Source organism: Cydia strobilella, chromosome 25, assembly GCF_947568885.1.
Source record: "Cydia strobilella chromosome 25, ilCydStro3.1, whole genome shotgun sequence".
NCBI classification, from domain to species: Eukaryota; Metazoa; Arthropoda; class Insecta; order Lepidoptera; family Tortricidae; genus Cydia; species Cydia strobilella.
In genome coordinates this window covers 5,043,215-5,065,035 of record NC_086065.1, presented here as the reverse complement: position 1 = coordinate 5,065,035, position 21,821 = coordinate 5,043,215, and the positions used below count along the sequence as shown (strand labels likewise).

Genomic DNA, 21,821 nt, shown 5'->3' with positions numbered 1-21,821 from the left:
AATGCTGAGCCGAACGGAGCCGAGTTTGCCCGAAGGGAGGAGTTTCGCATTTGGGTAGCTTATTTTTTATCCAATCTGCTTTTTATCGATTCCCCATACAAACTTCCACCCCCTTAAAGGACTTCTGGGATAAAAACTACCCTATGTCCTTCCCCGGGACTCAAACTATCTCTAAACCAAATTTCAACTAAATCGGTTCAGCAGTTTAAGCGTGAAGAGGGAACAGACAGACAGACACACTTTCGCATTTATAATATTTTAGATTTATTTTTAGATATGTTAGATTTATAAGGCTCATCCGGTGTGTCCTAGCCCTAAGTTAGCTCCTAGTCATTAGTTAATTTGCATGTTAATTTGTTTTGTAATAGCACTAACATTATTTTTATTAGCTATGTAAGTTACTAACACATATGGGTGTATTAGGCCTGAAATAAATGACAATTTAATTTAATTTAATTTAATTTAATATTTGTATGGATTACATTAAGAGTCCCCGGCAAGCTCGGCCGAATTTCACCTTCCCATACAAACGGAGTTTCGTTCTCATTTTAAAACTACATGTTAGATTGTAATGAAACTTTGCACATACAATGACATGAGGTATATCTAGGTCTGTAATTAGTTTATATAGCTCTAGTATATAAAACAAACGAAATAGAGCAAAAACAGACATAGATATACCTTATCCTATTGTAAGTACTAAGTTTCAGAGCAATCTAGCTAGTCGTTTTAAAATGAGAGCGTAACTACGTTTGTATGGAGAACCGAGCTTGCTGCGGACTCTTCTGTTATATTTATTAATACTATAGTGATATTTAGGATTAAATAGGCCAGACGTAATTTTATGATATTACCGTGTTGAGTTTGATTTTGAGTTGAGTCGACCGAACACCGACGCCTTTCCACTTCGCAATTCGCCACACGAATGAGCGCGCTGGTGTAACTAAATGCGATTTAGACTCCAATGTATCGACCCCATTCATAGTGCTCGTAAGGCCGGTCTTTACGAAGTAATATATATGTCTATGGCCACTCCTAACAAATCAAAAAGAAACCAATTGAAGCCTTATTGTTAAAAGTGGCCAATTACTATGTAGTCAATAACTATAGCAGTCACGCTAAGTTACCTGACGGGATCCTTGTTGGGGGGATATCCGGGCACTGTGACACTGACCCCGCTGCTGATGTAGCTGTAGGGGTCCGATTCCACCACCATACCCTGCAGCAAATTATAAATCGTTTTATAAACTTTTGAGGAAAAAATATGGACATTAACTTCATTTCCGAGATTTTCACTATGCATGCAACTTTATAAGGGGAGAAAGTGGTCCAATAGGCTTTATAAGGCAGAGGGAATATACATACTCGTATATCCCACCTGATTTTGAACTTTATTTTAAAGTGAAAAGGTTCAATTTTGCATAATTTCTGGCATCTAAATGGTGAAAGTAAATTGGAATTTGTATTTGTATAAACAGCAGATATTAAAAAGCGCGATATATGAACCATGAAGTTTAAAAAAGGCACACTAGTGCCATCTATTGATTGCTGCACCACGTCAGTTACTCCGTTATGGATATTCTCATGTACGATGAGTGAATTCACAAAAGTAGCATTATTAAATCTTTGTTATATTGAATAGGTAGTTATGTAGGAAAAAAAATGATTTGCTAGATATAGGTACTTGTATTTTGTATGTTTATACATTTAATTTTTTGCTAAATTATCGCATTGGGTTCATCCCGTAATGATAATTGTATGTGTGGAAATAAAATAAAATAAAAAAAATAAAAAATAACAGTAGGTATAGCCACTACAAAATTGACTATGACAGTACCGCTCTATCCTATTATATCCCCTTTGGTCTAAATTTTGAGAGACTTTCCAAAATAAAAGTCACCTGTTTGTTGAGCGGCGCGCAACGCCGCAAGTTGACAAAGTCGCGCGGCGCTATGATACCCCTCCCACCGCCCGCCGTCACTTGGTATGTTAGATCTATTCCCGGTCCGATCTCCTGAAATATCCAAAAATATTTTATGAAATATTATATTTATTATATTATACATACAAAAATTGTACAGTTCCGAACAACTGACAGGCCGATATCGTCTGACGGAGTGGTAATCAGTGGGCCCCTTTAGTTCAGTGTGCCTATCGGCTAAGGTCTCCTCCATTTCCTTCCAGTATTTCCTCTCTCTTGCCACCCTTGTCCAGAGTAGTCCCACTGTATGTATAATTTCATCTTCCCATCGTGTTAATTGGTGGCCTTGCGATCTTGTACGTGATGTTGAACGTTAAAATAAAATAAAAATAAAATTAGGTTACCTTGATTAGTTCACTCCGCAGTATGGTTGGGTTCCAGTCCGACAGTTTGGTGACGTTATCTTTGAACTCTCTGAACAGGAACTCCGCAGGGCAGTCCACTAGGCCCTGTAACAATAATAGTTTTATGACAAAACTTGTATAGCGAGGGTATGAAAAGAAAAGCGTTTATTGGTTACAATATTGTGTACAGCAAATTATGGTTGGAATCTCCAAGTAAGTACAATTATACTTGGGGCAGGAGATCCCGCTCTTCCTACTAAAGTTACATACAAAGTATCCGAACATATACTTAAATGAATATCTTACAAACTAAATTAAATTTAAGCTAAGATGTGTGTGTGTGTGTGTGTGTGCATGTGTGTAGTTGTGTGGGGTATACTGAATAACATGGAATTATACTGACCGGGATATAGACCGTGATTACTTTTTAGGGTTCCACCCAAATTTAAGCCATAGACCAGGACTCTTTCCACTTTTCTATAGTAACTCTCAATGACTGCTGAAACCGGTTTACGGGTATCTATTTATGTACCCGTGAATGGGTTCCAGCAGGCGTTCTACATGACAACAAAACTCTCCAAACGGCCTCTACGTGTTGGATCTATAACCTCACGCACGCCATATAAAAAGACCGGGCTTGAAAACCCGAGAGTTTGTAACGGAGATACAAATAATAATAATTAACCTTTTGGACGCCAAGGACCGATATATACGCACCGTAGGTTCAACGCCAAAAACCGATTAATCGGTCATAGACCACAGAGCAACATAGACCTACATGCATATGCATAAAGTTCAATTTCAGTTTTGACACTTCGGTGACGTGGCGTCCGAGTGACAGCTTTTGTGTTTGAGACGGCGTCGAAAAGGTTAATGAATATTTGCTTTATTTATCAGATATACTTACAGTAAACCGGTACACTTTGCCAAATGCCTCCGTCTGCCTACTTTCCACTATGTCCCCTTTAGTAACGCCACGTTTCTCAAACTTCCAGTTTGGCAGTGTGATCACTTTGTAGGCTTGCTGCATACTCTCTTCTGCCATTCGTTTGTATTCGTCTATCTGTTGACAATATTACAGTAAATGTTAATATATTTTCCTTTTTTTATTGTGGGACGTACCACATTATTACAATCTATAAATTGTATATACAGATGTCAATCACAATGAAAAAATCAACGATGATCAACTCTGGTCAACGTGGGACTCGAACCCACATCCTTGGATTGCCGGTCCAATGCGTTACCAATTGCGCTAGCTGACCATCCGTCAATCGACGCGAATTTAATCATTGCAACTGTGACGACGTCACTAGCGACATCTGCATATTAAGGTTCACAACCTTGACCACCTCTGATGTCGTGTGGATGTGTGGATGTGGGTTCGAGTCTCACGTTGACCAGAGTTGATCATCGTTGATTTTTTCATTGTGATTGACATCTGTATATACAATTTATAGAATATTACAGTATGTCAAAAACAAGAAAAAAAAATAGGACATTCTTACACAGATTGACTAAGTCCCACGGTAAGCCCAAGGAGGCTTATGTACTCAGACAACGATATATATAATATATAAATACTTAAATACATAGAAAACACCCATAACTCAGGAACAAGTATCTGTGCTCATTACACAAATAAATGCCCTTACCGGGTTTCGAACCCAGGACCATCGGCTTCACAGGCAGGGTCACTACCTCACTACCCATTAGGCATGACCGCTCGTCTGATATGACTGATTGACTGAGCGTAAACGAAGGTCTACGTTTCAGTTTGGGGAAAGATGCTTTCGTAGATATGTCCCGATGTTCTCCTCTGCAAGTCGCCCTAGCATTTAGGAAGAAGTTAATAACCACTTTTTTTTAAGGTTAGCAAAATTCTAATCTTTAAAAAATGGGTATAGCGTTGACTAAGCATTATCTTTAACACAGTTTACTTGGGGAGCCTGGGGCCCGCTCGGCGACCTAACCCTAATAATTGACATAAGCACTCGATTTTATTAAAGCGACAAATATTAATGGCAATTTTATCAATATCTGTAGTATAATATATAATATTATATAATGATAACCACTTTAATCAGACTTTAATCGGGTAAAAACCCAAGAAACTTGATATACATGGTAACTACAGAAACTGCGAAATAAATCATGGATGGCTTGACGAAGTTAGTTCAAAATATATGAATCAGCTAATATGGTTTAACTCGTGTACTTTTAAAACATACATAGGTACATTTTCCTTATAGACATTATTTAAAAAAACTTTTTCTATCTTTTTCTATGGGATTTGGCTTAAAAAGAATCCAGGCCACAAAATAATTTAAAAAAAACATTAATTTGACATAGGATTGATAGGTATAATTGGCGCCATCTGTAAAATACTTCGACTAACCCCATTCCAAGGGCAGCAAGTCTCTGGACTAGACTTTAATTATAAACAAAAACTTACTGTCAACCATTCTGCCTTAAACTCTTCCTCAGGTGCTCTATTAAACAAAATCTTCATCCAATTTGCAATGGAGAAGCCAAATTTACTAGATTTCTCCAATTTCTGCTCGAATTCCTCAACGGTCTCAACATTTTCCAGCTCCGCGATAATAGTTTTCTCGTCGACGGTGTCAACAGCTGATGACGAAGCGGCCATTTTGAATTCGCGCGCTTCAAGTTTTTATCAATGGAATAGCGACCCGTTGTAAGGCCAATGAACTTGTATCTGTACGTACGAGTTTTTTTTTAATTTTTAGTTGTAATACTAGTAGGTCAAGGTTATTTCTGTTTGTTTTATTTAAATATATATTATTAATGTTTGTAAGCACAATACGAATGTAAACAGTTGTAATAAGGTAATATTTATCAACCTGTGTCAAATTTGTGTTCTTCGTATTTTAAATTTAAATAGCAAGTTTTAATTTTTAATGAACAGTCAATTGATTGTACACTACGAAGTACGCGAGCAAGTAGTATATTATTATCGTCATAACACTGGTATCAACAATCAAATTTAGTTTATGTCTACATTAAATTAATACTATAAACATCAAAATGTTGCTGCTTCAACAAAATGTTGAGCTTACATTTTTATTTACACGAAACACGCCAACTAATTACAACAATATGTCAACACACATTACAGCACGAATGCACACTGCTATTACTTTAGTAATTAAATGTTTTATCTTTAAATGTAAGATAGTAAATCTCTAAGATAACCTAAGATAACAATAACTTTTAGTTATCGGATCGATTTTTTTTTTTATGTCAGACGCGCGGTATTTTAGCGAATGTTTGGCCGAGTTTGGCGCGTGGTGGCAGTAGAGAGGCACAGACGCGACTGGCTTCAGAGTTTTTAGCCAAGTCGTCAATTAGATAAAATAGGAATGTTATTCGACTTTGTTTATAGTCAGCTAGTGACATCGTAACTACGAAGTGATTAATAAGCGTTTGGCTCTGCTGATGTTTAGCGGACATCGTAGCCTATGGATGTTTGTAAGTCCAGAGGTGTCACGTGCGCATTGCTGACTTTTTATAGGGGATAGCAGAAGTAGTTAAGCGGGCAAAGTGTTCAGAGCGATCCATACACGCACCCATAAATCGTACCAATAAATTTGTGGTTTTTCTAAGGGCCTGGCCATGTCACGACAAGTTATTAAGTCGAATACAGCTTCAGCTGTGCAATGGCGAGTATGATTAATACTTAGCCGATTTAGGTATCGCAGTGCAATGGATTGTAAAACGTTGTTCACGTTGTTGCCATTTTGATAAGGACATGTAATGTGTATTGTGTTAGGGGCCAGCCAACCATGTTATTGTCTTTAAACAGCTATGCCCTGTTTATCAAAAGCTTGTAGCTTGTAATACAAGCGGAACTCACTTTTTGTGCTGATATTTAAGTCCCCATTCCGTAAATAATTAAATAAATTGTCAATTGAAAGTACCCTCAAGAAATGCTATAAAAATTATACTTAAGTCATGTTTTAAAAAAACACATGTGTTTTACTTTCCTCGTATTCGAAATGAAAAGTAGAGTGTTTAACTCGGGTGAAAGGCATCATTTCAGCCTCGGACTACAACCTCGGAAACAACCTAGGCAGAAATGAGTGCCTTTCATCCCTTGGTTAACAATCTACTATATATGTGTGTATTCCTTGGCTGCGCGTCTGTTTCGTAAATGTTCGGAACTTATGTAATTCTAATTACGTAATTTTGAAATTAAATAAACGTGACGTGAGGGTACTTAAACGTAACGTAACTTGTCAATAAAATAAAAGCGTGTGCAGATTATTTTGGACACTTGGCCCGCTTAGCCAGTTCTGCCGCCGATTGTACGACTTTTATTAAAACTACATGTTTTCGGTTGAAACATGATACGTGACATTGCAAAACACTCCTTTATCATAATTAAATCTGGAGATAGACACACACATTACACAGTTGCATTGAGTTATTAGATTATCTGAATTTTAATCATGGAATAAAACAATATTTTTTCCACACCAATTCGTAAAGGCTCTCTTTATTCTTCAAAAACTGCAAATGTTGAGTTGTTTATTCATATTGGCTGGTGGGATTAACTTTTATGATTACGAATGATAAATATTTAAAAGCGTTCATTTCATTTGGATGTTATTTGTAATGTTTTAGTTAGTATTTTCGTAGCGTTGGTGTGGTAAAACATGTTGTTTTTCACTCGTTAAAGTTTGTTAAAATAAAAAAATATTGAATAAAATAATTTAATTCGTTTCTTAGTTGTATAGATGGCAGCATCATCTCTCTGGCTATACAGTAATCCCGTAAGGGATCCGTATAGGAGGTGCAAGAATCGCGTACTGCTTGCACTTTAGAGTTGGCTCCTATAATTTTTTTTTTTTAATTGATAAATGGAAACAAACAGCGAAAAACGACACATATAGATAATTACACTTAAATACATACATAAGCCAAAACAGTTTCCACTACTAAAATTAGATAATTATGGTTGCTCAGACAAGACTTGTTTGTACAATTCAATTAAACTATCTCTAGATCTAGTGCTAAAGAACTAAACAATGCGAATTTGAAACCACAAACGTGACATGACGTGACGTGACAATTTATCTATTGTCCTTATTAGAAACCGCCGATCATTTCAGATGGATGATCTAAAGTCTGACCATCAGGACACGTGCCCTTAATTGACTAATCAAGATACCTTTATGAGTAGCCGAAGTTCTATTAGTTAATCAACGAGCAACGGTTATATTATGAGTATTATGACTAGTATTTCAACTTCATGAAGACCATAATATAAGACGCAAAACCAATGGGTAGTAGATTCGCCGACGGTCGACGCTACGCCTTGAGGCTTGCCGGGTAAGAGCGGCGTCCGCTCTGGTTGTAACCAACTGGATACCAATAGAAAGTATGTAGGAAGGTGAATATGACTGACCTGCTCTTGTGTTAGTATTAGGTGACGTATCCCCGGGCGCGGTGTGCCGGCGGGTGAATCAACTGGTGAAAACTGAAAACCAATGGGTAGTCGATTCGCCGACGGTCGACGCTACCCCTTGAGGCTTGCCGGGTAAGAGCGGCGTCCGCTCTGGTTGTAACCAACTGAATACCAACAGGAAGTATGTAGGAAGGTGAATATGACTGACCTGCTCTTGTGTTAGTATTAGGTAATGTATCCCCGGGCGCGGTGTGCCAGTAGGGGACTCGACTGGTGAAAACCAATGGGCAGTAGATTCGCCGACGGTCGACGCTAGCCCTTGAGGCTTGCCGCGTAAGAGCGGCGTCCGCTTTGGTTGTAACCAACTGAATACCAACAGGAAGTATATATAGGAAGGTGAATATGACTGACCTGCTCTTGTGTTAGGTGATGTATCCCCGGGCGCGGTGTGCCAGTAGGGGACTCGACTGGTAAAAACCAATGGGCAGTAGATTCGCCGACGGTCGACGCTACGCCTTGAGGCTTGCCGGGTAAGAGCGGCGTCTGCTCTGGTTGTAACCAACTGGATACCAATAGAAAGTATATAGGAAGGTGAGTATGACTGACCTGCTCTTGTGTTAGTATTAGGTGATGTATCCCCGGGCGCGGTGTGCCGGCAGGGGACTCGACTGGTGAAAACCAATGGGCAGTAGATTCGCCTACTGTCGACGCTACGCCTTGAGGCTTGCCGGGTAAGAGCGGCGTTCGCTCGGAACTCTGGTTGTGGTGGCCTGCTGCACAGAAAATATTACAAATCTATCAAATCATTTAGTCGTTATGTTGTATTTTCTTGCTGTGTACCTTTTTCTTATTTAACTATTTGTTCATTGTATGTTAGTTTATGTCTCTTTTCTTCTTGTCTGTTACCTTCCGTGATTCTTCTCACTTGATGGTGATCGGAAGATCAGCGCTGGAAGCCACCAGCAACATGCTGTGATGAGGCCATTTCGTGGTACTTTAATCTTATTTTATGTTTTCTTTTATATTATGTAATTTTTGTTTGTGCTTACGAATAAAATCTTATTCTATTCTATTCTAAATCCTATATATAGCCGATAAAATATAATAATCTCGTAAGTCCCTGCTTGTATATGCCTGCGAAAAACTCATTGGTACGAATTTTTCGGAACTTATGTACGAAATATCATTTGATATTTACCAGTTGCTTTTCGGTGAAGGATAACATCGTGAGGAAACCGGAATAATCCCAATAAGGCTTAGTTTCCTCTCTGTATGTGCCCATACCTATATGTCGATGAAACTGTGTGTCGTCTCTCAGTCAGTTACCATACTGTTTTACAAATGTACTGTTGAATTGATTTGAATACTCCATTTTACAATGACGACTAAAGAGGGCAATCTAGATGAATTGACAGTACGTAAAAGCAGATGTATGGAATAATTAATCTTCAATCATATACATGGTGCGGCTTGTATGTATTTTAAATTATGTCCCTATTTGCCTTTTGGGGACATCCATATATTACGTCACAAAAATTTCATGATTTATTGACCCTTCCCAGTCTTTGTCTACCAAGTCACACCTAGTCACATTAGGCAACCTCCTGGTGTGATGTCACATATTTTGGCAATCGACGAAATAAGCAATTCGAATTAGGTACATGTATTATTTTATTTCTGTTTTTTTTTTATAAAAGTAAAATTTGAAATTAAAAAAAAAAAAACATTTTTTTCAGACATGGTCCATATTTTGTTAGTTGTTAAATAAAACTTATAACTACAACACAAAACACAACACTAACACAAAACACAAAACTTATTACACAAAACTGATTAGGAATAAAATGTGCACAAATAAGAAAATTATCTCATTGTAAAAATTAGTTATTTAATTAAACTAGATTTTCGGTTAAAGATGAAGTTAACGTGACGTCAAGAAGTTTGTGACTCCCCTCCCCTCCCCCTTGTCACACACAACACCTGTCACATTTTTTGACACCCTCCCCTACCTACCCCAAACGTGAGACGTAATTAATGGATGACCCCTTTTAGGCTTTAAAACAAACATAAAGTTCATACACATTTAAAGAACGAAAAGGTTTTTGACAACAATCAATCAATAGAAATCAGGAATACCAAGCATAGTGAAGATTTCAAACGATATTCCTAATGTAAAATAAGCACTAACCTATAGCGTCTGTGATCTGCTTGGCCTGCAACTCCTGGGGTAGTATTCGGAAGTCAAGGAACCAGGCCTCGCCCCAGGACAGCGTGAAAGAAGCCAGAGGAATACTTGGGACACTGTTTGTATAGAATAAGCACTAACCTATAGCCTCTATGATCTGCTTGGCCTGCAACTCCTGGGGAAGTACTCGGAAGTCCAGGAACCAGGTTGCACCCCAGGACAGCATAAATGAGGCCAGGATTAGGAATACTTGGAACACTGCTTGTATAGAATAAGCACTAACCTATAGCCTCTATGATCTGCTTGGCCTGCAACTCCTGGGGTAGTACTCGGAAGTCCAGGAACCAGGCCTCGCCCCAGGACAGCGTGAAAGAAGCCAGAGGAATACTTGGAACACTGCTTGTATAGAATAAGTACTAACCTATAGCCTCTATGATCTGCTTGGCCTGCAACTCCTGGGGAAGTACTCGGAAGTCCAGGAACTAGGCTGCACCCCAGGACAGCACAAATGAGGCCAGGATTAGGAATACTTGGAACACTGCTTGTATAGAATAAGCACTAACCTATAGCCTCTATGATCTGCTTGGCCTGCAACTCCTGGGGTAGTACTCGGAAGACCAGGAACCAGACCTCGCCCCAGGACAGCGTGAATGAGGCTAGGATTAAGAATACTTAGCACACTGCTTGTATAGAATAAGCACTAACCTATATCCTCCATGATCTGCTTGGCCTGCAACTCCTGGGGAAGCACTCGGAAGTCCAGGAACCAGGCTTCACCCCAGGACAGCATAAATGAGGCCAGGATTAGGTATACTTGGAACACTGCTTGTATAGAATAAGCGCTAACCTATAGCCTCTATGATCTGCTTGGCCTGCAACTCCTGGGGTAGTACTCGGAAGTCCAGGAACCAGGCCTCGCCCCAGGACAGCGTAAAAGAAGCCAGGATTAGGAATACTTGGAACACTGGTTCTGCCGCGTTCGGCCACTGTTGGACAAATAATATAGTTATTTTTATTTACCTAATGTAGTGAAGCATCTCTCATGGAATTATGATTTCCATTTGCCTCACACATCAATGGGATTGGTCAGTCGATTTTTTTTAAATAGCGCTCGTATAGGTTTTATCTGTCAATCACACGAACAGTGTCAGTCTTGTTTTTGAAGAAAAACTTGTTTAGGCGCGACTAGAGGGTAACTCAGATTTTTTTCTGACGGAAGTAACGCTCAGTAGTGACACATGTCCAATAGGACACACGTCAAAGTGCCAACATAGCGATAAACGTCATCGTCAAAGAAGTTTTACTTAAATCGCGTGTAAACACGCACACACTTTTTTTTATTTATTTATGGCCTGGATGCTAGCCTTTAAGCCAAATCTCATAGAACAAAATGAGAGACGGGTAAAATCTTTGTTGGCGCTATCTACAAAAATCTTTGACTGATGCCAACTCTATTTTGTGATGATTTAAGCAGCTTTCGTAAGGGAAAAGGGAGTGAATATTTTAAACGTGTTTTTAACTAAAATGTACTTATCTACTTTTAAGTAGGTGATCACAGGGCAAGGGAAGATATAGTTTTAACACAATAAATGGTACTCACATCAAATACAAAAACTTTTGCTATTAAAAAGGCACACGTTCCTGACGTGGTGAGCTGAAACAAAAAAAAAACGTTATTTATGGACGATAAATAAGTGAAAAATAAATCTCATAACATTAATTTAGCATCTAGAGCATAGTGAGAGACTCAAAAGGCACGAATCACTTGAGTTTCTATGTGTGAACGGCACGTCTGTACACGCGGCATGCGTCATTGTCACGAATTAATAAACTAGTGGATGCGAAATGACTCCTATTTAGTATGAAAACCAGTGTCGCTAAACTCACACATTCATAGCCACGTTAAAATACGTCACACACTTACAAAATTGCTCTGATTCGTAGCAACTTTCCATACCAAAAGGTTATTACCGGTGGACATTTCTCGAACGAATATCAACTGTAGGCTACATGAGTGACGGTTTAAAATATAATGTCAAAGCTATATGACATACGACTCTTTCATTATCTCATTCATCTCACAAAAGCTCGCTCAACGTTCACCTAATACAACTACTCAACACCAGATGGCGTTATTTTATGTAATTTTAAAATCACTTACTTATTACAGGCGAGAAAAGGGCTAAAAAACCAGTATAAGTAAGGTCTAACTATGCATGGTTTGTTACGGATCTCACGGTCACGTTACACTGGTGTTTTCGAGATCTCTACACGCCTGCGAGTAGCTAACCGTTGGAACTTCTTTCCATTCGACGATATAGGGAGGGGACAGTGTAATCGGATTGTTTTATCGATATTTGTGTGTTCAGTTAGGTATTGATATTTCATTACCGTATGTTTTAACACATTTAGATGATACTTTATTTATGATTATAATATAGGTAGTGATAATCGTGATTGTATGAAAAATAATATGTAGTACAGTACAACAAATATCTAACTAGAAATTTGTTTCTTATTAATTGACCAACTAGGTTGTTAATGTGAACATTAAATATATCTTAAAGTCAAACAGATAAAATCATAGTTCTTTAACGGTCTATTAACTCGGTATTGCTGTTATTTTGTAATCACAAATCTGCAATTACTTACATAGGTAAGTATTCGTCTTTAACAATATATTTACTTGTAGCAGCATTTAAGGCCAATCTAGACGGGACAACCTGATTAAATTGTCAAATTAATTGTATGGTGTGAAAGCATACATGAAACTGGCTCATCGATCCCACTTGATTTGATTGTAAGATTGTGACCTATCAAATCAGGAAGGGGGGCGGCAAAATTCCAATATTTGACGCTAGTTTGCGTGGTACGGAACACTTTTTATTAATTTAGTGAGCCCGAATGTCACTAATAATTACTAAATTAGTAACTAAGTTTTAGGCGTGTGGACGCTAGATGTGATGTATGGCAATTTTATCCCCAGAAATCTTTCTCTAAGAAATGCTCCTAGCAAATGGTGCTATATTTTTGCGGAAACTAATTTTCTTGCCCAGTAGCATTGATCCATTTATTTTTAATATCGGCATCTTGTGGTAACCTACAATAATTAATAATAAAGAAATAGAAAATAAAAAACGTTTATTCATGGCACATTGCATGCATTGTACGCATAAGTGCATTAAGTACCTAGTCTAATTATATTAACGATGAAAATATGATGGGCGTAAAAAACAAAAACGTATGTAAAGGAATACGAAAGTTTGAAAGGTTGCCATGAAATGACCCCGACTTAACTTAGTGCTTGATCTAAGACATTGATTATCCCAAATAATAATTAGAAACGTTTCTAAAATAATAATTTATTACCGAACCAAACATCAAACTTGAAATATCGTAACTTTAACTTTATCGATATAAATATCGACATTGCGCAGCATCTGAGTAGCGAAGTTATTTGACATTTAGGATAGCGAATATTCCAGATAAACGTAAAGAATAGTGACAAAGGATTGTGAACTCTAAGTTCTAACTGATAAAATATAGATTTACTTAACGAACATTCGTAAATAATGCAAAATAAACAGATTTTTCGTATTTATCGGATTATATTTAAATAAATAACCACCGGTGATAGGAAATACCTCCACGTGAAAGATTTTTTAAACCGCTGTGATTTCTGCAGCTTAATACTGCACAATACGGCATTTTAAATTTAATTATCAATTTTTGTTAGACGAGCGTACGTACGACGTGAATGTCATTCGAGCATGAAGTTTACACAACAACTGAGCATAGTCTGTGCATAAAGTGAGTCGGTCGCTACTAACTGTCGGATAGACGGGAACGCCCACATGCCATCTCCATCCTACTCCGTGGTCATTGTGTAAGTTGCTTGAAAACAGTACTGAGCGGCCGGCAAACGGCCGTCAAACTGGTGTCGCGGGGCGAGGGCATCCGAGTCGGGGCGGGGCGGGGCGCGGCCGTTCTGTATGATAATACTATTACTTATATCTCAATGCCGATAACTGGCTGGAGATGGCACAGGATCGAGTCGTGTCGGAGACCAAGACTCATTTTGGGTCCCTGCGCCATTAAGTAGTAGTATAATGTATACGTACCGCTATAACGCTCCAGTTATGTATATACAGCACGCCGTAGAATAGCAGCAATAAGAAGAACCTACATATCGCCACCAGAACAACGTCGAATAGGGATACTTTAATGCTATAATGTACTATTTCTCTGTTTAATATCTGTTCTAGCGTCTCGCCTTTCATCTGAAACAAAAAATACAATTATTGAAGCTTGAGCGTAGCAAGGGATTGTCATGAATAATGCAAATGAAGCAAATATAATTTTCACATCACCTATTCGGAATTCCCTGCTAGGAGGGATCAAAGTGGAACTTTTCTGTTCTAGGGCACAACTTTTTTTCGCGCACGAAGCTTTCCGTACCATTACGCTCAAAAACGGCAAAAAAATCACGTTTGTTGTATGAGAGCCCCACTTAAATATTTATTTTATTCTGTTTTTAGTATTTGTCGTTATAGCGGCAACAGAAATACATCATCTGTGACAATTTCAACTGTCTAGCTATCACAGTTCATGAGATACAGCCTGGTGACAGACAGACGGACAGCGGAGTCTTAGTAATAGGGTCCCGTTTTTACCCTTTGGGTACGGAACCCTACAAAACCGGTTCCGATCCTTGCCCACAGTTCTAATAATAGACAAGTTTGCTTACTTACCATTACACATATGAGCCACATGAGACTAGTGAACAGCAAATCGAAGGTGGCAAACAGACAGAAAAACCGCCTGACAGTCGACATCCTCCCATCTGGCCGGTGGCCTGCCACCAGGTCCTCTGTCACCAGGTTGACAGATTGTGAATGAGCTGGAGCAGATGATATTTGTCAAAAACTGCGCGGTAAACGTGTGGGTTTTGAGGACCGTAAATATTTGGGAACCATAGGGATATTTGAACCCTTTTGACTATTCAGGGCTTATTGGGCTATTTGGAACCAATTGGGCTTTAATTACTTTTACAGTACACATGGTGCTACTTTACCGCACTAGTGCGATAATTAGCACATTACGTAACTATGTCGAAAATTAAAGGACCATATGGACTGTAAAACGTTGTACAATACACGTGCGAAAAGGTAATTCGCAACTCGTGTCGATTTACATTTCTCGCCACTTGTTACACATTTCCTATTTTTCGCACTTGTATTGTAATGTACTATTACAGTACACATTTACCGCACTAGTGCGATAATTAGCACATTACGTAACTAAGTCGAAAATTTAAAAGGCCATATATGCACTGTAAAACTTTGTACTCCCTTCGGTCGTGTTTTAATTTATCGTCAATTGTTGCGAAGTTCCTATTTTTCGCACTTGTCATGTACTATTACAGTACATATACAGATTGACGACCGGTCTGGCCTAGTGGGTAGTTACCCTGCCTGTGAAGCCGATGGTCCTGAGTTCGAATCCCGGTAAGGGCATTTATTTGTGTGACGAGTGCAGATATTTGTTCCTGAGTCATGGGTGTTTTCTATGTAAGTATTTAAGTATTTGTATAATTATTATATATATCGTTGTCTGAGTCACAAAGTGGCCAGGACCCCATGGCAAAAGGAAGGTGGGAAAACTCATAACAAGGTGGTCCAAGGATATCATAGCCACAGCTGGAGAAAATTGGCTAATCAAGGCAAAAGACCGAGAAAGGTGGAAAGATATAGAGGAGGCCTATACCCGACAGGGGTCCTTAATATAGTAAAATGAAAAACAATAATATTAGAAAACTTTTACTATGTAAAACTATTTAAGGAAAAATAAAGGCTTAAATAAATAAATAAAAAATTATATATATCGTTGTCTAAGTACCCACAACACAAGCCTTCTTGAGCTTACTGTGGGACTTAGTCAATTTCTGTAAGAATGTCCCTATAATATTTATATATATGCTACTTTCCCGCACTAGAAGAAAAGATGCGAAATTAAAACTATGTATGGAAGATCTGATTAAATTGGCGTGCCTGACTATAAAAGCAAAAACCACAACACTCACATAGTGCCCTATACTGCGAACTGCCTCCCAGCAGAGATTCTGCCGCTATCCTAACAGTGTAGTCAGTCATTTTACAGCCTGCAATGATAACATTCATAATTAACAATAATTTAACTAATGAGTTATAAATAACTTACATATCTGCCACATTAAACATGTACGTGTTTGCTCAAACATTTGTGTTCCTTCTTTAATATGGTAAACAAAAGTGATTTGAATGCAATTTCGATTTTCGAAGTGAATTGTTGGAATACAGGTATTATTCGAGTATTTAAATATTACTCAAGGTCAATTAGGAGGTCACGGTTTAACAGATTAAGCGATCAAAATTGATTTAAAATACAATGACTGTCTGTAAGAGTACATATTTTGAATGAAGTTAGATGTACCCACTTTACATATTATAAATAAAACTAATACCAAAAACAAGGTAGTTTACAGTTTCGATAACATTTACTTGATTGCGGTTCACTATAATTTAGATGAAAAGTGACTAATTTCTCATTAGAATAAAATCTCTGCTCTACTTATTTCGCATGTTTATCAGTTCTAACGCCCATTTGTCTGGTTGTTGATGAAAAAATAACCTAAAGATATAGTTTTAAAATAACTTTTAAAAGATAAAGGACAAGTTATAAACATCCAAATGCAAAATACATCTTAACAAAGACTTACCTGATTGGTTTGTAATAACACGACGAATTAACTAAATTCACTTATTAACTATGTATCAAATGCATCACAAACGGTGGTACGGTGTACACTTATGTTATTGAGTCTTGCTTTTATCAGGAAAACATAATTCTATTGTTGTTTCAATTATTTTTTGTTATCAAATTAGAAATATCTCGCGAAGTGATTGACGTTTGTTACTAGCAGTAACGTTCCGTTCTACGACAGTTAACTTCAATAACTTCCATATTAGATAATGCGGCCCACATGCGGTCTTATCAATTTCTTAATAATTTAAAGACAAATATATATAAAATTCTCAACTCTAATTATTGAGAAAATTAAAACCGTTTTTAGATTAAATTGAGAACGGGTTTTAACTCAAACAATTAAAAATAATTACTTGACGTTCCGTTTTACACAGCTGTTATTCTTTTAATATTTTTTTTACTACGTTGGCGGCAATGGCAAACCAATGACAAGCATACCTATTGATACCTGAGATTGATACCTACCTAATAAGTAAGCAGTTTCTGTAGCCAATAGCCCAAAGAGTAAAGTAAGCCTATGAAATTATTAGTTAACCCTTAAATGCATAATGATGTATATATGCATCGTATATTTGATGGTCCGTGGCTCAATATGCAGCTATCCAAAATCACATTTATTACTTTTATACAGCATGACACATCTATTTCAATTTATTAAAAAGTTATACAAAAAATCATGCATTTAAGGGTTAAGTACTTTATCAATCTAGCGTTCTCAAAAGCGTTTCAAAACTGTATACACTACCTACACTCATCCTATAGTATTTCGAAAACACAATATTGCAATCTTTCGAGAAAATCCCGTGTGTGGTAGATTTTTTTTCGAAGAGTATATATAAGGATATTCTTCATTCCTTCGACGGTATGTTAAATATGTGTGTTTCTACCCTTTCCACTGTACTGTAATGATTCCTGTGTGTCTATAGATTCTTCCGGACCCCGGACCTGAAGTGAAGATGGGTGAATCAACTTTTAATGTTCAACATCAAACGTACAGAGTCCCTGATCGATATTACATATTTATAATAAAGGTAATGAGCTTTATTTGCATTCCATTCTGTTCCCAGTAATATTACGTAACATTTCATCACGAAACATTGAATTGTTTTTTACAATTTATCCGGTTTTTAATGGTTGTCCGAAAGACCAAAAGATGGTTTTCATAGTACGTCAAATTGTCCCTTTGCGACGGTGCACCATACAAATTTGAATCATGAAAAAAAATACTATTGTGGGATTGATATACATATACACATAATCATTTTTATGGATAAGTATCATCAATAAAACACCGATTTCTTATATTTGTACTAAACCGTTTATAAATTTCTTGCGTTTTAATTTTGTCCCTTGAAATTATCCGCGTCATGCAGGTCCATCGGACAACCATAAATTAGTTACGGAATCTAAATGTAGATGGCGCAGTAAGGCACTTGACAACAAGTTTAATTTCCTGGTAATCTGATAGGTCTAGCCGCCATTTTGAATAAACGACACTCGCGGCGTCAGTCGGTCGGGTACTGTTGGTGAGTGCGGGGTGGTTTTATTGTCTGTCCATCGGACCACCGGCACAAATTCGTAAGTACTTAATATATTTGAATAAATTATGTCGTACTAGATTCTGTTATATGTATATGTTACGGTAAGGGTGAAATAAAACACAACAAATCATTAATTTTTATTGTACGGTTCAAAGTTTTAGAAAAATCCCTCGGACAACTAGTCACTCGGACAACTGATTTGGTTGTCCTTGGGACATTTTGGTTGTCCGTTAGACAAAAATGATGTGATAAGATTTTTAATAGGGTAAATACATGTGATAAGATGTTAAATAGGGTAAATACCCAGTCTTTGACCTTTCGCTTTGACATAAGGTTAATTTTAAGATATCAACAATTACATTTTTTTTTCAATCACGGGGATCTTTACCGTAATTATAACTTGCTTACACGTATTTCATGTAAATAAAACTGTCTGTATGAAACTGTTTTTTTTTAATTTATGGATTGAAATTGTAAAAAAAAATACCGTTGGTACGGAACCCTCGGCGCACGAGTCTGACTCGCACTTGACCGGTTTTTATTTACATGAGTCGATATCGCGGAAACCGAAGACAATATTAAATACGTATTTCATTTTAGGCAATGGGGTTGACGGAGAAGGAAAAATCTAGGCGCTATAGAGAGAGACTTAAAGCAGACCCAGAAAAATTGGCTGAAAGGAAGCGAAAAAAAAGAGAAAGTTATCATAAAAACAAAATATCGATATCAGCTATGCAGCCTGAGGACAAAAAAAACTGCAGAACCATATGGAAATTGCGTAAACAAGAACAAAGAAAGAGATCAAAAGCACTTCGAAACATACTACAAGAAACACCACCAAGTTCTCCGTCTACTTTGCAGGAAATCAATATACCACAAGATCAATATGTACCCACTCCGCCGGCTTCTCCCTTTGCACCTCTGGAATCTGAACAGAACAAAAAAAGGGGAAGGAAAATAATCCGTAGAGATAGATCTAAGATGTACAAAGAAAATTTAAAATTACGAAGCCAAGCCAATATGTGGAAAAAAAAATTTGAAAAATTTAAGAAGAGGGCTCATCGTAAAGCAAACGAATTAAATAAAATTAAAGAAAAAAGAACCGTGGCAGAAAATGAATTATACGAAAAATACAAAACTTTAACTCGTGCTATAAAGAAAAACTACATGACAACAAAGGCACGAGAAGGGAAAAGGATGTTGAGAAAGATATTTGAAAACGTAGATGAATCACGCAAGAAACAAATCATACAGGACAGTTTAGGTGTAAAAGGAAGCGCTAAAGCAAAGACAACATGTAAGGGTGAAACGGAACTAATAAAGAAAGTAAAATGTTTTTTCCAAAGAGATGATGTGTCAAGAAACACCGCCGGCAAGAAAGAAACCGTCACTAAAGGAAAAGAAAAAGTTCAAAAACGGTTCCTTTTAGAGTCAATGGAAAATTTATTCAAAGCGTTTAAGTTGGAGAATCCAGGGACAAAATGTTCCTATTTCTATTTTACGAAACATCGACCCTTCTACGTACTCAGACCAACAGTAGATGGCAGGGATATGTGCCTTTGTAAAACACATGCAAATGCAGCAGCTAAAATAAAGGCTCTAAAGCAGAAAAGAGTTATTAATGCGGTGGATACAAGTACACTGATTCTAGAAACAGTGTGTGACAGTAATAAAATGGATTGTATGTTTGGTACTTGTGTACAATGTCAAGATAGAGAAATAAAAATAAACGAAGATAATGTTAAGGGTAAAATGCAATGGTTTGAATGGGTGAGAGAAGAGGAAATTTATGTAAAAGGAGGCAAAAGGATGAAATCTATTAAGAATGTTAAAAGATTGAATGAAGATTTGGTACAAAACATGATAGATAAATTTAAAGAGGATCTGAAAATATTAAAAAAACATATTTTCAATATGAAAACCCAGTACAGGAATTTCCGGCAAAGTGTTGATAACATTAAACCAAACGAAGCCGTAATTTTAGTTGATTTCAGCGAAAATTATAGTGCAAAATGCCATGAAGAAATTCAAGCACACCATTTTGGTGGATCCCGCAACCAAATAACACTCCACACTGTTGTCGTATACCTGCACGACAAAGACAAAAATTACAAGGTATCTTCTTTTTGCTCTGTATCGCCATGCAATATCCATCAACCTGCTGCAATATGGGCGCACTTACATCCGATTCTAACAAGCATTATTGAAGATTACCCTGAAATTGACACTATCCATTACTTTTCTGATGGACCTTTCTCTCAGTATCGCCAGAAAGGTAACTTCTTCTTGGCTTGTACAAAAACATTTGACTACGGGTTTCAAGCATTTAGCTGGTCATTCTTCGAAGCAGGTCATGGCAAGGGAGCGGCTGATGGAATTGGGGGATTCCTTAAAAGAGAGGCGGATAACAAGGTAGCAACTGGAAAAGACATAACCGATGCATTTGGATTTTACCAAGCCCTCAAGGAATCTAGCAAAATCAAATTGTTTTATATAATCAAAGAAAAAATTGACGATGTTCAAAATTGTATTCCAAAGGATCTTGTCCCTCTGCCTGGAACCAAAGATGTGCACCAAATCTTTTCAAGGATTCGTGGCCAACTAAAGTATAGAAATTTGAGTTGTTTTTGCTCAAGAGGATTGTGCGACTGTTTGCATCCAAAGTTTTACTCACCTACCTCAACTTTAAGAATAATTCCATCCCCTGTGGACATGTGTGAGGACAACATACTTGATGATGTAGACAACATACGTGATGATATTATATCCAGTGATGATACTGATGATGATTTGCCTTTGAGTGCCCTGGTTTCTTTAAAACAGGATGACATCTTATTTACTGACCTACATAAGGCTCCAAACAAAAGTATTTACAACTGTGTGTATGGTTCTTCTGATGAGTCTAATGATGAAAAAAATACTACACAGCCATCAGTATCAGGGCAAAACCAGTTATTACCTGGAATGGGTGATTATCTACTCGTCAAAGTTTATGGCACCAAAGGCAAATCATACCATATTTACGCATGCATTGCTCAAAGCAATATCGACGACGATGGAGAAATTAAAGTCACATTTATGAAATGTGTTAAAGGTGGGAAACTATTTGTCCTCAATGAAAAAGATGTCTCCTATGTTGCTTATGAAGACATCGTTCAAAAACTTCCTAATCCGGAAATTCAATTGAAAAGAGGTGTCAATTATTTTAAGTTTCCAATAGACACCAATGTTTTTGAAAAGTAATTTATTGTAGGGAACTGTTGATCTCCATTAGGTTAAGAAAAACTAATTTTTCGATAGATACGTTAATTAGAAAAGAGGCGTCAATATTATTTTAAGGTTTTCATTGGATACCAATGTTTTTCAGAAGATTTTTATTTTAGGGGTATAACAACAACTGTTGGTCTCCAATTAGTCTAAGATTTTTTAAAGATTATTCTCTGAATATGACTCGTATTGTGATCTTTTATTATAAGAAAGAGACTGTCAAAGACTGCACTAAGTATAAAAAATGTTAACTAGTTGATTTAAAGTT

General features: G+C 37.2%; 2 protein-coding genes across 2 annotated transcripts in view; one reads left to right on the top strand and one right to left on the bottom strand.

Annotated features, from left to right (window-relative positions):
- The window catches only part of LOC134752924 (steroidogenic acute regulatory protein-like), a 28,652-nt gene extending 11,767 nt beyond the window's left edge, over positions 1-16,885 (bottom strand). The window contains exons 1-11 of the mRNA XM_063688707.1: positions 16,699-16,885; positions 16,024-16,101; positions 14,693-14,841; positions 14,063-14,221; positions 11,542-11,595; positions 10,789-10,927; positions 8,363-8,529; positions 3,233-3,388; positions 2,326-2,430; positions 1,901-2,014; positions 1,128-1,219 (exon numbers count right to left, since the gene is read on the bottom strand). Coding sequence (XP_063544777.1) covers positions 1,128-1,219; positions 1,901-2,014; positions 2,326-2,430; positions 3,233-3,388; positions 8,363-8,529; positions 10,789-10,927; positions 11,542-11,595; positions 14,063-14,221; positions 14,693-14,841; positions 16,024-16,093 — 1,205 coding nt within the window. The 5' untranslated portion in view covers positions 16,094-16,101; positions 16,699-16,885. The remainder of the gene's footprint in view (positions 1-1,127; positions 1,220-1,900; positions 2,015-2,325; positions 2,431-3,232; positions 3,389-8,362; positions 8,530-10,788; positions 10,928-11,541; positions 11,596-14,062; positions 14,222-14,692; positions 14,842-16,023; positions 16,102-16,698) is intronic.
- Positions 16,886-18,235: 1,350 nt separating this feature from the next.
- Positions 18,236-21,612, top strand: LOC134752760 (uncharacterized). The gene is made up of 2 exons (XM_063688454.1): positions 18,236-18,323; positions 18,887-21,612. Exon 2 carries the CDS (start codon positions 18,890-18,892, stop codon positions 21,527-21,529), a length of 2,640 nt encoding a protein of 879 aa, XP_063544524.1. The 5' UTR covers positions 18,236-18,323; positions 18,887-18,889; the 3' UTR covers positions 21,530-21,612.
- Positions 21,613-21,821: the final 209 nt, after the last annotated feature.

What these genes read in the sequence shown, in the direction of transcription:
- LOC134752760 (XM_063688454.1), top strand. Translation starts at nt 18,890, where the DNA reads ATGGGGTTGACGGAGAAGGAAAAATCTAGGCGCTATAGAGAGAGACTT.